Source organism: Callithrix jacchus, chromosome 2 (assembly GCF_049354715.1).
Source record: "Callithrix jacchus isolate 240 chromosome 2, calJac240_pri, whole genome shotgun sequence".
Taxonomy (NCBI): Eukaryota; Metazoa; Chordata; class Mammalia; order Primates; family Cebidae; genus Callithrix; species Callithrix jacchus.
The window spans coordinates 46,804,894-46,823,750 of NC_133503.1; the positions used below are offsets into that span (position 1 = coordinate 46,804,894).

Below are 18,857 nucleotides of genomic sequence, written 5' to 3' on the forward strand. Positions count from 1 at the left end.
GAGGCCTCACAATCATGGCAGAAGGCAAATGGCATGTCTTACATGGCGGCAGATAAGAGAAGAGAGAATTAAGCAAAAGGGCTTTCCCCTTATAAAAACACGAGATCTTGTGAGAATTATTCATTAAAACAAGAACAATATAACTGCTCCATGATTCAATTATCTCCCACTGGGTCCCTCCCATAACACATGGAAATTATGAAAGCTAAAATTCAAAATGAAATTTGAGTAGGGACACAGCCAAACCATACCAATGGGTTTTCACTGCACAATTCTTTCATTTTGCCTGTATATTGAAGCTGTTCATAATAAAATATTTGAAATATTAACCTGATCTCTGTGTGTGTGTATACATATATATAAAACACACATACATGTATATATATATATAAATCCATCCGTGTGTGTGTGTGTGTGTGTGTGTGTATGTATATATATGCATGTTTGTGTCTGTGTATAAACAATCCAATGCTGTTGGGTTCTATAAGCTTCTTTTGACACTCATATGAATTCCAGTCAATTTAGAAGATAATTATGCAGGGAGTAAAAGTTGAGTTCTTACTATAGAAAACTTAAACTTTGTCCCTTTTGATGCCATAAAATTGCTTTCTTGATTAAAATAAATCATCTATCATTTTCAAACTTTTCCTTCTTCTAAATAAGTTGAAGAGAAAATCAAATACAAGCCAGAACCACTAATTCTGAAAATTTTGGAATTGGAAGTAACTGTAAAAATAATCTAGTTCATCTCTCTTCCCAAAGTTGAAATTTTCTTTAGAACTCTAAAATATTTATTCTGTACTTCCTTAGACTATTTCTGCTAGCTGTAACTAAACAGATCAAAAACTATTTTTCTTCTCCACTGTGATGCCCTTGAGAAAATGAAGTCAATGACTGTAACAGTCCTGGGTTTGTACTGTTTCGAGCTTACGCTTCCTACTGCTGTAAATCCACTTCATGTTTTACGGTCTCCAGACCTCACATTATCAAAGCTACCTTTTGGACATGCTCCATTGATTCAAGTTTCTCTTACTTAGAGAAACCAATCTTGAAGACAATATTCCGATGTCTTATAACATTGAGCTTATGACCAACTAAAAATCCCAAGGCGATTTTCACACGAGCTGCTGTTTGACGTAATAACTTGAAGCAACATTGCCAATTGTGTGATGTTATTTCTTAAACATGAGATCTACTGTATCCTGTTGCCTCATAAAAATGTATGACCTGTCATCATTCATCTGGATGAATACTGTGTGCATTCATTACTACGAATGACCAATATTCAATGCATTTTTACCTGCTTTTAAAAGATAATTTAAGGTACATAATTGACATATAAATCACTTGAAAGTTTCTCTTGTGGTCATATAAACTTGGAGAACAAATAATAATACTAACTGAAGATAAGCCGTCCCTTAACAATAAAAATATGAACACTGAATTTACCACTTTCCCACATGGATTTCATCATTTTAATTTTCTTCTGGAAAGAAGATATGTAATAGACGCATATTAAAGTTTGAATATTTATGAGAGTTGGGGCATGAAGCTAATTTTGAAAATAACAGTTTATTCAAGAAGCAATACCTTCCAGTTTGTGAAAATTACTCTGTAATTTATTAAAGACAGTGACAGTGTTTGACAGTTGGGGTGAAGAATTTTTCAAATATATAACATGGTATTCAGAGTGGTTTATTTGAAGAGCACCTGCTGCAGAGTTAGGCTTAACTCGCACAACAGTCAAGTCTGAAACAACTGACGGTGCCATGGGGGCTTTCATTTTCTTTCCCTTCATGCTCCTGGCCGTGTTCTCAGGTAAGAGAGTCACAGTCAATAGCTTTCCTTCCAACTCTCAAAGTAAAGAATTAGGAATGTTAAGTGATTTAACAATACTTTGTCAAAAGATTTAAAAATAGGAAATTCATCAGAGAAATGGAAGAAGATAAATTTCCAACAAAATAAATAGAGATCCAAAGTCATAAATATAGTGATTGAATGAAATAAGAGTGAATAGTTTGGTGTGGTGGAAGAGAAACAGGTACAGGGGGCTAGGGAAGGCAAGACATTAGACTGGAAAGATGAATTCAGACGAAAAGGCTTATGAATTTGTGAATATTCAAGTTCATAGTTTATAAGGAAATGGTTTGTGATATGATCTGGGCTGTATGGTCAAATAATAATATGTTCAAATCCTGATTTTTTTTCCCATTCATTTAATTTGAGGAAACATGTTAAACTTACTTGAATCTCAATTTTCTCATTTGCAAAATGAAAATTATTATACATTTTTATAGGGTTGTTTCAGGAACTATACAGACAAATCGCTTTAGTTAACAATGAGTTTTTTTAGGTACTTGACTCTCAACTTGTGTTTCTCTATTCCTTACCTCAATATAAGTAGGTGATTTTCAGAGAAGTAAATTTCTAGTTTTGGGATGTAAATTTCTCAAGATAATAAACAACTCAATTAATTCATTTCTCAAGATAAAACTTATGATAATGAAATGGATTCTAATTTATCCCCAAATCATAAGCTTCCGCTTGACCATTTTTCTTATACCTAGTGAAATGAAATCATAAAATAAAGTGCCTCAGACCCCCCACTTATATTTGTGGTTCTCTTTTCATTGAAAATACTGCAAAGCTGTTTCAGAGTTTGAGTACAAGAGTGATAATACTCATCCTGTTAAGAAAGATCAGTCTTGTAGTAATATTGAAAACAAATTAGATGTAAGAAAAGTTGTACAGTAATGCCACTGAGGAGCTGCTGAAGTAAGAGTTAAGAAAAAGGGAGAGCTAAGAGATAGAATTAGAGAAAGGAGAACAATTCATGTGTGTGTGTGTGTGTGTGTGTGTGTGTGTTTAAGAGGGAAACAGATATACATATAAAATTACTTTATAGAACATATATTTCATATTTCATTATAGCAGGTACTGTAACTGTTGTGACCTTCAGTGCCTTGCTAAGTGCTAGAAGTTAATAGTTGATGGAAGAAAGTGTGTTAATTAGTACCAGATGTGGTACCAATACATATCTAGTGGTTATATTTTATAGATTGGAAGATGAAGAAGAGAGATGAATCAGAAAAGCAATGCTAAGCCCATCCTAGTGTCTGTAAAATCAGAAGGAAAAAAATACAAAACAAAACAAAGCTGAAGATACTTATTTTCCAAGTATTTTGCTTAAAAAAATAGATAGTGAAACTACATTATAATATTTTAATTGCCTCTTATCACTCCAAAATTCACTCCTAGTTTTTATTTCATAAATTTACTTATCAATGTAAGAAACGATGCATTATTAAGATTTTCATTGATTCATTACTTACAATAGCAAAAGAGGGAGATAAACTACCTGTTTATTACTAGAACACTGGTTAAATTATGGTAAACCCATAAAATGGAATACTATGCAACCACTGAGAGAAAAGAAATCAACATGATCTATATGTATTGATGTAGCAAAACCTTCACTGCATTTTTCTTGGAGAAAACAAGGAGTAGAACTGTGTGTACAATGTGACACCAATTGCGTGGATAATTATATTCATATATGTTTGTAAATACATAGGATGTCTATGAAATAATTCACAAAAAAAATCCCTGTGAATGTGGTGGTGTCTTGGACACTTTACTTTTACTGCTTTCTAGGTAACAGGAAATAATTATGTACTAGGTAGGAAATTATTTTGGTGGGGGTTTGGGGTGGGTGCATAGACAGGAAAGAAAAGGAAAGTCATTTTAAACTGTTTACCCTTTGCATCTTTAGGATTTGGCTCCATTTACTTGTGTCCCCTATAAAAAAAAACTGAAAATCATTAATAAAAGTATCTTACCAACTATTTTTTTCTATTTCATCCACATATCGACTTTAATTGATTTCTACATGGTGTTAGCGACTGTTAATGAGCAATGTTTTATTCCTAGAACTGAAAGAAGCCATACATGTACTCATCTCTCAGCTGAAAAAATTATTTTTTCTCATTAGCTTCTCTGACTGAATCTTATGCTACTTATATACCATGTTCTCCAGGAAGAGGAAAGGATTCCACACTCTATGCTACTTCGATTAAGAGACTATTGTCTAGTTTACTCCTCACGTGATAGCACTGATCATTCTACTATAATACAAAGTCCTACTTATTTGCCCCCACTACTAGACTTCTCAGCTTCGTGCAGGCAGGGCCATAAATGTCTTGTTCATTCTTAGCTCTTTCTAAGGTTCTTTTATAATAGTGGATTCTTTTAATTTCCGTATTTTTTTGTTAAATTGAGTGAATGTCTAAGTTATACCCACAAATCATATCCACACTATACCACAGTTTATTTAAGCAGATTGCTAACAGCTGAGCTTCTGGACAAGATCTTAATCACCTGCAGTAGTATACCATTAGCATGCTCGGTCCATACTAATTGATTATCGTTCAACTTTACTTAAATGGATTTGAAGGTAAAAATGTGTATATTTATAAAAATATAAAGGAGAGCAATTGAAAATTCAAGGGAGATCCGAAGTAAAAGTCTGAAATAATCAACATTGGAATGATTTTAAATTGCATATATTGAAAAAAATAGCAAGGAAGTCTATGCAGAAAACAAAATGTAAACCTAATTAAAACTTTTAAGAGAACCCCATATTAGGAAACTGGAATCAACCCAAATGCCCATTGATGATAGACTGGATTGGGAAAATGTGGCACATATACGCCATGGAATATTATGCAGCAATCAGAAATGATGAGTTTGTGTCATTTGTAGGAACATGGATGAATCTGGAGAACATCATTCTCAGCAAACTGACACAAGAACAGAAAATGAAATACCGCATATTCTCACTCATAGGCGGGTGATGAAAAATGAGAACACAGGGACACAGGGAGGGGAGTACTAAACACTGAGGTCTATTGAGGGGAAAAGGAGAGGGCCAGCGGGAGGGGGAGCTGGGGAGGGATAGCCTGGGGAGAAATGCCAAATGTGGGTGAAGGGGAGAAAGGAAGCAAAACACACTGCCATGTGTGTACCTATGCAACTGTCTTGCATGCTCTGCACATGTACCCCAAAACCTAAAATGCAATAAAAAATTTTTAAAAAAAGAGGAATTATCAAGCAAGAAGGAAAGGATGAGAAAAATATGCACTTCTACCAAAAAGAAAAAAGGATACCCAAAGTGATACTTTTATATTTAGCTCTAAAGTCATCCCATTTGTTTATTCATTGTTTTCTAGATCCTGCTCATTTTGGAACATAATCTGAAAAAACATAAAACATAAATACATACACAATTATATACATATTAAATTGACTTGAAGGTACATATGTGTATATTTATGGAGATATAAAGCACAGCAATTGAAAATTAAAGTGAGACCCTAGGTATAAGTCTGAAACAGACATATATATATATATATAAAATTATATAGGTAATAAATTATATTTATTATAAATCTATTATATTTGTTATATATTATAAATATATAATATAATATATAGTATATAATGAAACATATAATTAAATATATAATAATATATAATATAAATATATAATGAATATATAATATATTATATATAAATAATAAGCATAATTTATTATGTATAAATAATAAATATATAATATATATTTGTATAATATATTATATATAATGAAATATATAATTAAATATAATTTATTATATATAAATAATAAACATAATTTATTATGATAAATAAATATATATTTCATTATACATAATAAATATATATATTTCATTAGGTCATAAGTAGGCTTCCAAAATAAATTGGAGAAGCTATAAAACATAGGTTTTAAAGAAATAATCATAATATTTACCATTCTCTTGAGTAGTTCCACCAAAATAGAAAGAAGTAATATAATCGCCAGAGAGAGCATGGTTGATCCTAAGGCCTTTTGTTGGAAATGGTGAACATAAAACTGATTGAAAGAAATATGTCCTGAAGGAGAAGGGAAACATCTGTTTTGGGGATGGAACTGGAAAGAAAGATGGCTACAGAGAGTATGTGGGATGAAAGAGAGAAGAAGAAAGTAGAGCTCATGTCTGCCAGCCTTTTCCTGTCTGGAAAGTTGATGGTGCCATATGTAAAGTGAAGCTGGAAAATTAGGAATAAAGTATTGTGAAAAAATAAGTTTACAATGGGCAATGTGCAGAGCCAGCTTAATTCATCAGAAAACCACTTAAAGGAATTGGGGGTAGAATGATGGCTCAATTTACATAATTCAGACTTTGTGACTTAGACATGAGGCAAGTTGGATTGACCTCTAATTTTGAAATTTATGTAGTACAGTAAACAAAAAAAGAAGGAACCCAAATATTCAAGATATGAGGAAGAATGGGAAGATTCTCTCTTGGGGCTTGGTTAAAAAATCAAGAAAGTATCCAAAACAAATTATATCTTGGACAAATGTTGTTGATTTACAATTATTTAATGTAAATAACTTTATTTCATTTTTTTTTCTGGTTGTGTTATCATTTCAGCATCTTCAACCCAGATTTTAAATACCAGTGTTTTCAAACAAGATGAGAATCCAGAACCTGCACATATTCTGGAGAAAAAAAATGAAGCTAATCACCTAGGAGGACAAAGGGATTCTAATAAGCAAGGAGGTAGTTATACACAAGGAAATCCAGGAACATTTAGTCTTCAAGAACAACCAGGATATTTTAACAAGCTAGGGAAACAAATGAATTTTAAGCAAGAAAGACCAGGAGTTTTGAACCAGCCTGGGATTTTAAAGAATTCAGGAAAATCTAACCAAAAAGGGAACCCAGAATCTTCTAATAGGCAAAAAAAAGCAGGATCTTCTAGCAAACTAGGGAAACCAGTATTTTCTACCCATCAGAGAACACCAGGGTCATTTAGCCAGGAAGTGATGGTGGAGTCATCTAGCCAACAGGGGAAGCTAGGATCAGCTAGCCAACAAGGGAATCTAGGGTCATCTACCCAGAAAGGGAATTTAGGATCTTCTAGTCAACAAGGGCATCTAGGGTTATCTAGTCATCAAGGGAAACCAGAGTCATCTAGCCAGCAAGGGAAGCCTGGATCATCTAGCCAACAAGGAAATCTAGGATCTTCTAGCCAACAGGGGAAGCCAGGGTCGTCTAGCCAACAAGGAAATGTGGGATCTTCTAGCCAACAGGGGAAACCAGGGTCTTCGAGCCATCAAGGGAAGCCAGGGTCATCTAGCCAACAAGAAAATCTAGGATCTTCTAGCCAACAAGGAAAACCAGGGTCTTCTAGCCATCAAGGGAAGCCGGGGTCATCTAGCCAACAGGGGAAGCCAGGGGCATCTAGTCAACAGGGGAAGCCAGGGTCATCTAGCCAACAGGGGAAGCCAGAGGCATCTAGCCAACAGGGGAAGCCAGGGGCCTCTAGCCAACAGGGGAAGCCAGGGGCATCTAGCCAACTAGGGAAGCCAGGGGCATCTACTCAACAAGGAAATCTAGGGTCATCTAGCCAGCAAGGAGATCTAGGATCTTGTAAGCAGCAGGGGAAGCCAGGGACATCTAGCCAGCAAGAAAATATAGGGTCATCTGGCCAGGAATGGAAGCCAGGGTCATCTAGCCAACAAAGAAAATTAAGGTCACTTTACAACCATCAACAAAGAAAAAATATTGACAACACTTTGAATGACAATATAACGGACTTTCAGGTTAGTGTTAATACCTTCATTTTCTCTGTCAGCTTGCCCCAGCAGTTCTATTTTCTAAGACTTAAAATGCTTAAAAAAACAATATGTATTAATGACATTTCACTTGTAATGACACTGATAAAACAAAATAAGAACTTTGGAGCTGATTATTTTTACGCATAACACTTATGATTATTAATGAATATACTGCCTTTCTATTCTATCTTTCATTCCCTATATCATTTTCCACTCAAGCCCCCTCTACCTATACTAGAATAAATCAGACTCTCATCAACTGAGCCTACACCTTTGCCAGGTTTAACTTTCATGTCTATTTTTACCCAATCAATAATCTATAAATTACTGAAGTGATATTTCTAAATCAAAAATCCTCTCTGATATTTTAGACCCCTACTCAAAATTCCCCAGTGGCTTCGTTCTACCTAGAAGATATAACTTAAACTCCCAAATGTAGAATTTACAGATTTTCATGACTATATTGCATACTGTTTAGCTTCATTTCATGTCACTGTTGCTCACACACCACCCATATTATACAGAGCCCTTTGATTTTCCACTCATGTATTCTTAATACTAATGATTTCCTCGATTATTGAACTCACGTTATTACTTTGTAATTGAGTGTCTATTTATTCAGCTAGATAATGAACTTCTTGAAGAAAGTACCATTTATTTTCAAATATATGGTACTTTGTATTTTAAATATAAAATACTTTATATTTAAAAATATATTTTAGGCTGTATTGCCACAGCCTAAAATAGGTGTGGCATATAGTAAGTTCTCTTGAATTGCATGTTAGAGGGATAGATAAATGCCTGCTACTTGGAAGCCATCATTGCAAACAGGTGAATATCTATCTAATCCACTTTTCCTGTATTCCCTTCTGAGTCTTGCCGTGCTTTTACCGTCACTTGCCAGCTTCTCTGCCAACAATCAGCCTCCTAATTTATTTAACAATTACTCTCAATCCTCCATTTGATACTGACATTCAAAACAGTTTTCTAGACACTTCCTCTATCTCATCATCTTAATGGAAAATTTACCTCATAAATTTTTATTCCTCACAAGCCTTTCATATAAAGGCCACTTGTTCTCTTAGTCATTATCACTTGGCTGGCATGAAGTAGTAATCCCTCAGAGAGACTCCTACCATTCAGAACTTAATGCCATCACCAGCGGGTCTCTGAGTTTTTAGGAAGTCACTTACATTTTGCAATTTTATATTTATTCTAGAATAGGAGAAATAACCATGTTCACTTAACAGAGTATGTGTGAAATAAATTGATTGTCATGAAACGGTTGTATGATTTGGAAAACATAGAGGTATTTTTCATCTCCCTATGACATCTCGGCTCTGAGAATACTGCATTCTCTATCAAAAATATCTCATTATTCTCATTAATGTCTCTGTTCTCACCTGCTAGTCAAAGCTTACTTATATTCACAGGCTTCTGCCATTCAGCTCACATCCAAAGGAAATGCCCTAGATATTATTTAAATAAATCCTGCATAATCCTACTTCCTCTATAACTTTTCTTTCATGGACATACAAAAAAAAGGGATTCAATAAATTATGACTGTGTTTACATGATTTGCATTTGCTAGCATGACTTTTCCCTGACTATGGTTTTTCCATGTAAAGGAGGACTTGTCTCCAAAAAACAAAAGTATGACATGTAGTAAGAGCGGGGACTTTGGAGTAGATAACAGAGTTTGAATCACATCTTGGACATTTAATCTGTTCCTAATCTCTGGTCTGACAATAAATCCATTATGCCTTTATGCGTGCAGCTATAAAATAGAACAAAATATACTTTTTAAATTGTTTTAATTTTTTGAAGATACATGGTAAGTATGTATATTTATAGGTTACATGAGTTATTTTGATACAGTCTTGTAATGTGTAATAATCACATCATGGTAAATGGGGTATCCATCATTCCCAGCATTTATCCTTTGTGCTACAATCCAGTTATACTCTGGTTATTTTTAAACATACAATTAATTATTTTTGACTAGAGTCACCCTGTAGTGCCACTGAATGTTAGATCTTATTCATTCTTTCTATATTTTTACATCCCTTAACCATCTGCACTTCCCCTCCCCCTGCCCCAGCTACACTTCCCAGTTTCTAGTAAACATCCTTCTACTCTCTATCTCCATGAGTTCAATTGAAAAATTTTTTAGCTCCCACAATAAGTGAGAGCATGTGAAGTTTGTCTTTCTGTATTTGGCTTCTTTCACTTAACCTAATAGCCTTCATTCAGTTCCACCCACATTGTTGCTGATGACGGGATCTCATTCCTTTTTATGACTGAATTGCGTGTATTTTTTATTGGCTGAATTTTTATGGCTCCATTGTATGTATGTATCACATTTTCTTTATCCATTCATCTCTTGATGTAAACTTAAGTTGCTTCCAAATATTGGCTATTGTGAATAGTTCTGCCATAAACATGGGAATGGAGATATCTCTTCAATATACTGACTACCTTTCTTTTGGGTATATACCCAGAAGTGGGATTACGGGATTGTCCCACTATTTTTAGTTTCTGAGGAACTTCCAAACAGTTCTCCATAGTATTTACGTTAATTTGCATTCTTACCAACAGTGTATGAAGATTCATATACATTCCTTTCCTCCACATTCTCACCAGCATTTTTTACTTCTTGACTTTTGAAGAACCATTTTAACTGGGATGAGAAGATATATCACTATAGTTTTTATTTGCATTTCTCTAATGATTAATGATGCTTAGCACCTTTTCATATACTTGTATTTATTTTTTGAAAAATATTTATTTGTATTTATTCTTTGGAAATATTTCATATAGATTTTTTACCCATTTTTTAATTGAATTATTAGATTTTTTTAACTGTAGAGGTATTTTGAGCTCTTTACATATTCTGGTTATTAAGCCCTTACCAGATGAGTAGTTTGCAAATATTTTCTTTAATTCTGTGGGTTATCTCTTCACTTCATTGATTGTTTCCTTTGCTGTGCAGTTTTTCAATGTGGTGTGGTCCATTGGTCCATTTTCTCTGTGGTTGTGTGTTATTTACGTATTACTTAAGAAATCTTTGCCAGTCTGATGTTCAAGAGAGTTTCACCAAAGTTTTCTTGAAGTGGTTTCATAGTTTGAGCTCTTAGATTTGAATCTTTAATCCATTTTGATTTGATTTTTTGCATATGGTGAGAGATAGTGTTGTGGTTTTATTTTTTTGCATATGGATATCCAGTTTTCTCAACATCATTTATTGAAGACTGTCCTTTTCCCAGTGTATACTCTTGGCACCTTTGTCAAAAATGGGTTCACTGTGGACATGTGGCTTTATCTCTGGGTTCTCTATTCTGTTCCACTGATTTCTGTATCTGCTTTTATGCCAGTACCATGCCATTTTGGTTACTATAGCTTTTTAGTATAATTTGAACTCAGGTAATGTGATTCCTCAAGTTTTCTTTTGCTTAGGATAGCTTTAGTTATTCTAGGTATTTTGTGTTTCCACATAAATTTTAGCATTGTTTTATCTATCTTCATAAAAAATGTCATTTGTATTTTGATAGGGGTTGCATTGAATTCATAGATTGTCTTGGGTAACATAGACACTTTGACAACATTGATTATTCCAACCCATGAACACAAAATATCTTTCCATTTTTTAGTGTCCTCTTTAATTTCTTGCATCAATGTTTTAGAGTTTTATTGTGGAGATCCTTCACTTCTTTGGTTAAGTTAATACCTAGGTATTTAAATTAATTTGCAAGTAAAGTAAATAGAATTACTTTATTGATTTCCTTTTTAGATTGTTCATTATTGGCATATAAAATCCTACTGGTTGTTCTATGTTGATTCTTTTCCTGCAAATTTACTGTATTTGTTTATCAGTTCAAATAGCTTTTTGGTAGAGCCTTTAGGTTTTTTTCAAATATGAGATCAGATTATCTGCAAACAAAGATAACTTGGCCTCTTTCTTTCCAATTCGAATGCCTCTTGTGTCCCTCTTGTCTTGCTCTAGGAGGATTTTCAGTACTATGTTGAACAAAAGTTGGGCATCCTTGTTGTGCTCCCAATCTTGGAGGAAAGGGTTTCAGTTTTCCCTTATTTAGTTTAATACTAGCTGTGAGTCTGTTGCACACTGCTTTTATTTTGTTGAGGTATATTCCTTCTATATCCAGATTTCTAAGGCTTTTTTTCATAAAGAGATGTTGAATTTTATCAAATGCTTTTTCAGCATTAATTGAAATGATCATATAGTTTTTGTTCTTTATTTTGTTCACATGACATATCACATTAATTAACTTGTGTATGTTAAACTATCCTTGCATCCCTAGGATGAATCCCACTCGGTCATGATAAATGATCGATCTAATGTGTTGTTGAATTTGGTTTGCTAGCATTTTGTTGAGAATTTTCGCATCAATATTCATCAGAGGCATTGGGCTATAGTTTTTTTTTTTTTAATCTTCTGATGTCTCTTTGTCTGGTTTTGGTGTAAGGATAACATTGGACTCATAGAATAGGAATGGAAGCATTCCCTTCTCTATTTTCCAGAATAGTTTGAGTAGAAATGATATTAGATTATCATTAATTATTTGATAGAAATAAACAGTGAAGCCATCAGATCCTAAGCTTTTATTTACTGGGTAACATTTTATTATGGCTTAATCCCATTACTCATTATTTATCTGTTCAGGTTTTGGATATCTTCATGGTCCAAGCTTAGGTTGTATGTGTCTAGCAGTTCATCCATTTCTTCTAGATTTCCCAATTTATTTGCATATAGTTGCTGATACTAGTCACAAATGATCCTTTGAGTGTCTGTAGTATTGTAATGTTGCCTTGTCCATCTCTGATTTTATTTATTTTGATCTCTCTTTTTTCTTTAGTCTTGCTAAAGATTTGTCTATATTGTTTGACTTTAATAAAACAACTTTGTTTTATTGATATTTTATAATTTTTCAGTTCTCATTCATTTATTACTGCTTTGATCTTTACTATTTCTTTTCTTCTATTAATTTTGGATTTGGTTTGCACTTGTTTTTCTATTTCTTCAAGATGCATCATTGGGTTATTTACTTGAAGGCTTCCTTCTTTTTTGATGTACGTTCTTATAGCTACAAACTTACCTCTTAGTAATGCTTTTACTGTATCCTATAGGTTTTGGTATGTTGTGTTTCCATTATCATTTGCTTTAAGACATTTTTAAATTTTATTTGAATTTTCTCCCTTACTGGTTACTCAGGTATATTTTGCATACTTTCCATTTGTTTGTATAGTTTTCAAAATCCATCTCATTAATGATTTCTAGTTTTATTATATTGTGGTCGGAGAGGATGCTTAATATTATTGCAATTGTTTTTGGTATTTTTTGTGAGCTAACATATGGCTTATCCTTGAGAATAATTTATGTGCTGAAGAGAACAATGTGTATTTTGCAGCCATTGAATGAAATGTTGTGTGAATATTAAATACAATGTTTCTTCTTTTGTCTTCTGTCTGGAAGATATGGCTAATTTTTTTTTTTTTTTTTTTTGAGACAGAGTTTCACCCATGTTACCCAGGCTGGAGTGCAATGGTGCAATCTCAGCTCACTACAACCTCCACCTCCCAGGTTCAAGCAATTCTCCTGCCTCAGCCTCCTGAGTAACTGGGATTACAGGCACGCGCCACTGTGCCCAGCTAATTTTTTGTATTTTTAGTAGAGATGGGGTTTCACCATGTTGACCAGGATGGTCTTGATCTCTTGACCTCATGATACACCCACCTCAGTCTCCCAAAGTGCTGGGATTACCGGCATGAGCCACCAATCCGGCCTGAAGTGTGTTTCTTGTAGGCAGCAGAACAGTGTAATTCTTTTTGTTTGTTTGTTTCATGCTTTCGCGCAGACTGGAGCACAGTGGCATGATCTTGGCTTACTGTAATCTCTGCCTCTCAGCTTCAAGCGATTCTCCTGCCAAAGCCTCCTGAGTAGAGTAGCTAGGATTACAGGCATGCAACAATATGCCCAGCTAACTTTTGTATTTTTAGTAGAGATGAGGTTTTACTATGTTGGCCAGTCTGGTCTTGAACTTCTGACCTTAAGTGATCCACCTGCCTCAGACTCCAAAGTGCTGACATTACAGGCTTAAGTCGCTGTGCGCAGCCTGTGTCTATCATGAAAAGTTGTTATAGTTATTTATTTACTTATTTTGAGACAGTGTTTTGTCCAGGCTGTAGTGCAATGGGATGATCTCGACTCACTGCAACCTCTGCTTCCTGTATTCATGTGATTCTCCTGCCTCAGCCCCCCTAGTACCTGGAATTATAGGGACACACCACCACACCTAGCTATTTTTAGTAGAGACAGGGTTCACTGTGTTGGCCAGGTTGGTCTCAAACTCCTGATCTCAGATGATCTACCTGCCTCAGCCTCCCAAAGTGCTGGGATTACAGGAGTGAGTCACTGTGCCCAGCCACCATTATTATTTTTGATTGGTTCGTTGTTTAGTCTCTCTTATTAAGAGTAGTTTATAAACCACAGTTATGGTGTTATAATATTCTATGTTTTCCTGTTCATTTACTATTACCAGTGAGTTTTGTATCTGCAGATGATTTCTTATTGCTCATTTGCATCATTTTCTATCTGATCGAAGTGTTCCCTTTAGCATTTCTTGTAAAACAGGTCTGATATTGATGAAATCCCCCAGGTTTTGTTTGTCTCAGAAAGTCTTTCTTTATTTCTCCTGCCTGTTTGGAGGATTTTTTTCCAAGATTTACTATTCTAGGGTGAAAGTTGTGTTGTTGTTTTTCTTTCAGCATATTAATTATGTCATGCTACTTTCTCCTAGCATGTATAATTTCCACAGAAAATCTGCTGCCAGACACTGGAGCTTCATTGTATGTTGTTTCATTTTTTGCACTGCTTTTATGATCCTTTCTTTATCCTTGGTATTTGAGAGTTTGATTATTAAATGTCTTGAGGTTGTCTTCTTTCAGTTAAATCTACCTGGTTTTCTATAACTTTCTTGTACTTGAATGTTGATAACTTCCTTTGTGTTTGGAAAGTTCTTTTATTACCTCTTTGAATAAATTTTCTAGCCTTATCTCTTTCTCTGCTTTCTCTTTAAGGACAATAATTTCTAGATTTGCCATTTTAAGGCTATTTTCTAGATCCCATAGGCATGCTTCATTGTATTTTTTTTCTCCTCTGTGTATTTTCACAGAGCTTGTCTTCAAGCTCACTATTTCTTTCTTCTGCCTGATCAGTTCTGCTACTAAAAGACTCTGATACCTTCTCTGACATGCCAATTGCATTTTTCAGCTCCAGAATTTCTGCTTGATTCTTTTTAATTATCTCAATCTATTTGTTAAATTTATCTGATAAAATTATGAATTCCTTCTCTCTGTTATCTTGATTGTCTTTGCGTTTTCTCAAAAGAGCTATTGTGAATTGTCTGTTTGAAAGGTCATATATCTCTGTTTCTCCAGAATTGGTCCCTGGTGCCTTACTTTAGTTCATCTGGTGAGGTCATGATTTCCTAAGTGGTCCTGATGCTTGTGTATATTCATTGTTATCTGGGTATTGAACAGTTAGGCATTTATTGTAGTCTTTGCAGTTTGGGCTTGTTTCTGCCCACCCTTCTTGGGCAGGCTTTCCAGATATTTGGAAGAACTTGAGTGCTGTGATCTTGTGATCCAAGCTGTATTCGCATTATGGGGCATCCCAATCCCAGTAATACTCTGGTTCTTGTAGACATGTAGAGGTGCCAACTTGATTGTCTTGGAAAACACCCAGAAGAATTCTCTGGATTACAAGGCGGAGATTCTTATTTTCTTCTCTCACCTTCTTACAAGCAAATAAAGTCTCTCTATTCTGAGTTACCTGGAGCTGGGGTCGGGTGATGCGATTATCTCAGTGGCCACCATCAGTAGCTGGGTCAGACCTAAAGACAGGACAGCACCGGGCTCACCACTGTAACCACTGCTAGGCTACTACCTATATTTGCTCATGCCCTGTAACTCTATAATCAGCATATGGCAAAGCCTGCCAGGCTTGCATCTTTCCCTAGAGGGGGATGAACTCTCCCAGTCACTGGGCCAGTTCAGAGAGAGGTGCCATCCAGGAGCCAGGGACCTGAGTCAAAAAGCTTAGAAGGTAACCTTGTGTTCTATTGTGCTGCAGCTGAGATGGCATTCAAACCATAAGATGCAGTTTTTTCCACTCTTCCCTCTTCTTTCCATTGGCAGAAGAGCCTCACCCTGTGGTCACCACAGTCTAAGGCCCATGAAGAATACTACCAGGGTACCACTGATATTATCTTGCAGCCCAAGGGCTCTTTAGTCAGCTTGTGATGATTGTTGCCTAGCCTCAGACTTATCCTCTATGCCACTGTCTCTGTTCTTACTTAGGGCAGGTCCAGAGATGTCATCCAAGAGCCAAGGCCTATAATTGGAGACCCTCAGAGCCTGGTTGGTGGTCTATACCCCTGTGACCAAGCTGATACTAAGGTGCAAAACAAAGCCATTTACTGTTCCTTCCACTTTTCTCAAGCAGAAAGAGTCTCTTCCAACAGTCACTACAGCTGGCAATGTATTGAGTCCCACCTGAAGCCTGAAAGTCTCAGAATCTCACTCAAGGCCCTTGGTGTGCCACCTGAAAATTGCTGCTGATTATTCAGGGCCCAAGGGCTCTTTAGTCAGCAGGTGATGGGTCCTGAAAGAATGGATCCTTCCCTTCAAGTAAGAAGTTTCCCTCATGGCCCAGGTTGTGTCCAGATATGTCATCTGGAAGCTAGTGTCTGGAAAGGGGCCTCATGAATCTAACTGGTGCCCTCTCCTACTGTTGCTGAGCTTGTATCCAAGATGCAAAGCATCTTAGAGATCTTTACTCTTCCCTTTCTTCTCCTCAAGTGAAAAGAAGAGGTCTCTTTTGGAGCTGAGAGCCTTTTAGGCTGGGGATTGGGGAGGGGTGGTGCAAGTACTCCCTTAATTACCCTGTCTGATGTCTCAGGTCATGTGCCCTGCAAGTCCACTGGCTCTGATCCCTGTTCAGCAGAAGACTCACCTAGTATTTGTAGTCCTCGAGGCCTAGACTGTGTTTCAAATTTATGTAGATCCCCAGAGCACTTTAGCCCATGGCAGCAAGGTTTGCCAGAGCTCAAGTTCTGACTGCTGAGATGGGCAATTCTCCTCTGGCTAGGGCTGATTTGACGTTTCCTTCTGTGGGTAGGTGTCACTTGAGTTCAACTCAGTTTTGATTTCTGCTTTGCAGGGCAGCACTGACTTCAATGCAATGTGGCACAACTGCTGTGCTCTCTTTCTTCCATGCAAACAGGTTCTCTGTCCTTGCCATGCTGCCTCTGCAACAGGATGAGAGAGAGGTGGCATCAGCAATTCAAGACTGTCTTTCCTCATCCTTTTAGTGCCTCCTTCAGTGGTAAAGTTCAAACTAGATGCTGTGAGAGCTCACCTGATTTTTGGTTCTTACCTAGGTGCTTCTTTTGTGTATATAGTTGTTAAATTGCTGTCCTTGTTGGGGAGCAGGGGATATCAGTGGAATCTTCTTTTTGCTAACTTGCTCTACCAAAATACACCCTTTTTTCAGTTTTGGTATAAAAATTAAATACAAAAATCAGTAAAATAATTGGTTGATTACAATGCCTAATAATAAATGAGTAATGATTTTTTTTTCTTTTTCTTTCTTTTTGAGACAGAGCTGAGTCTCGCTCTGTTGCCCAGGCTGGAGTGCAGTGGTGCCATCTTGGCTCACTGCAACCTCTGCCTCCCAGGTTCAAGCAATTCTCCTGCCTCAGCCTCCTGAGTAGCTGGGATTATAGACATGCACCACCAAGTGCAGCTAATTTTTTGTATTTTGTCTTTCAGTAGAGATGGGGTTTCACTGTTTTAGCCAAGATGGTCTCGATCTCCCCACCTCGTGATCTGTCTGCCTCGGCCTCTCAAAGTGCTGGGATTACAGGCATGAGCCACCATGCTCGACCATGAATATGTTTATTATAATATCTGAATTAAATTAATTCCTCTTGTTTTAACAATATCTCACATTTCCACAGACTGGCAGTGCCAGCAGCAAGAACTCAACAAGAAAAACAAAATGTCTATCTGTCTACAAACCAGTCTGTGCTTCTGATGGGAAAACCTATGGTAACCATTGCATACTTAATGAAGCAAAGAGGTAAGAAGGCTTTGTATTTCTTTATATAAGAAAGTACTATTCTGTTTCACAGGGAATAAAAGATGATTACTCTCCATGTCCTTGTGTTTTTCTCTTAATGGTAGCACAGCTATTGTTTGTCCAAAGAAAATAAAAAGATACTTAAAATTAAACCTGGAACAGTAAATTCAGTCAATTCTTAGGGGAATGTGGTTTATTCATTTAATAAAGTAGAAGTAAATTTACTTTTGAGTAATTTATTTAGAAAATATTTATTGAATGTCAATTATATAGCAGAAACTGCTCTGAGAACTGGAGGTAAAATGGTAAGTAACACACAGAAATTCCTGCAATGGAAGACAAACAAATGACATATATCAGAGTATAAAGAGGACTATAAAGCCAATTGATTACTAATTGCTGCCTACTCAATTATATTTTAACCCTAAATAACAATAGCAGAGGTTGGATTTGGTGAATGAAGCAAAACTTTGAGTTACACACTACCTCCAGAAATAAATTATAAAGCTGTTTTAAATTGTAACCTGTGTCTAAAAAAATAGATATTTTAGCTTTCAGAATTTTTTAAAGTTCAACTATGAAAGGTGGAGATAATGTAATAATAATACTTGTTTTGTTTTCCACAATTCTAGAATTTGTAAGTACTTTGCAAACTCTTCTTGCAGAAATAAATAAATTAAAAGTTAAGTGTTCCAGTAGCCAGGCAGTTTGAATTAGAAAGGGCATTAGGTAACACTTCCCTGATATTATTGATAAGCCATCTGGGCCAGAGCTGAGAAGGGAGTGACTCAAAGTGCACATTCTTGGGGCAGTCAATGAAAACCACACAAGCCAGCATCTAGGTCTGTGCCCTTCCAAGTAAGTTTTAAATAATCTCATTTTCTCTTTATGATGATGCTACAACCATTCAATCCTTGATTACTCTCATTTTTTTCAGGTTGAGTAATGGAAAACTGAGTTTGAACCATGAGGGAGAATGCTAAGCATTTATGTGAACCAAATTACTTGGAAGTCAAA

At 35.7% G+C, this 18,857-nt stretch overlaps 1 protein-coding gene across 1 annotated transcript; it reads left to right on the forward strand.

Annotated features, from left to right (window-relative positions):
* The first annotated feature begins 1,769 nt into the window (after window positions 1–1,769).
* Window positions 1,770–16,000, forward strand: MARCOL (MARCO like). The gene is made up of 3 exons (XM_078365969.1): window positions 1,770–1,818; window positions 6,492–7,666; window positions 15,896–16,000. The coding sequence occupies exons 1-3, from the start codon at window positions 1,770–1,772 to the stop codon at window positions 15,998–16,000; spliced, it is 1,329 nt and encodes a 442-aa protein (XP_078222095.1).
* Window positions 16,001–18,857: the final 2,857 nt, after the last annotated feature.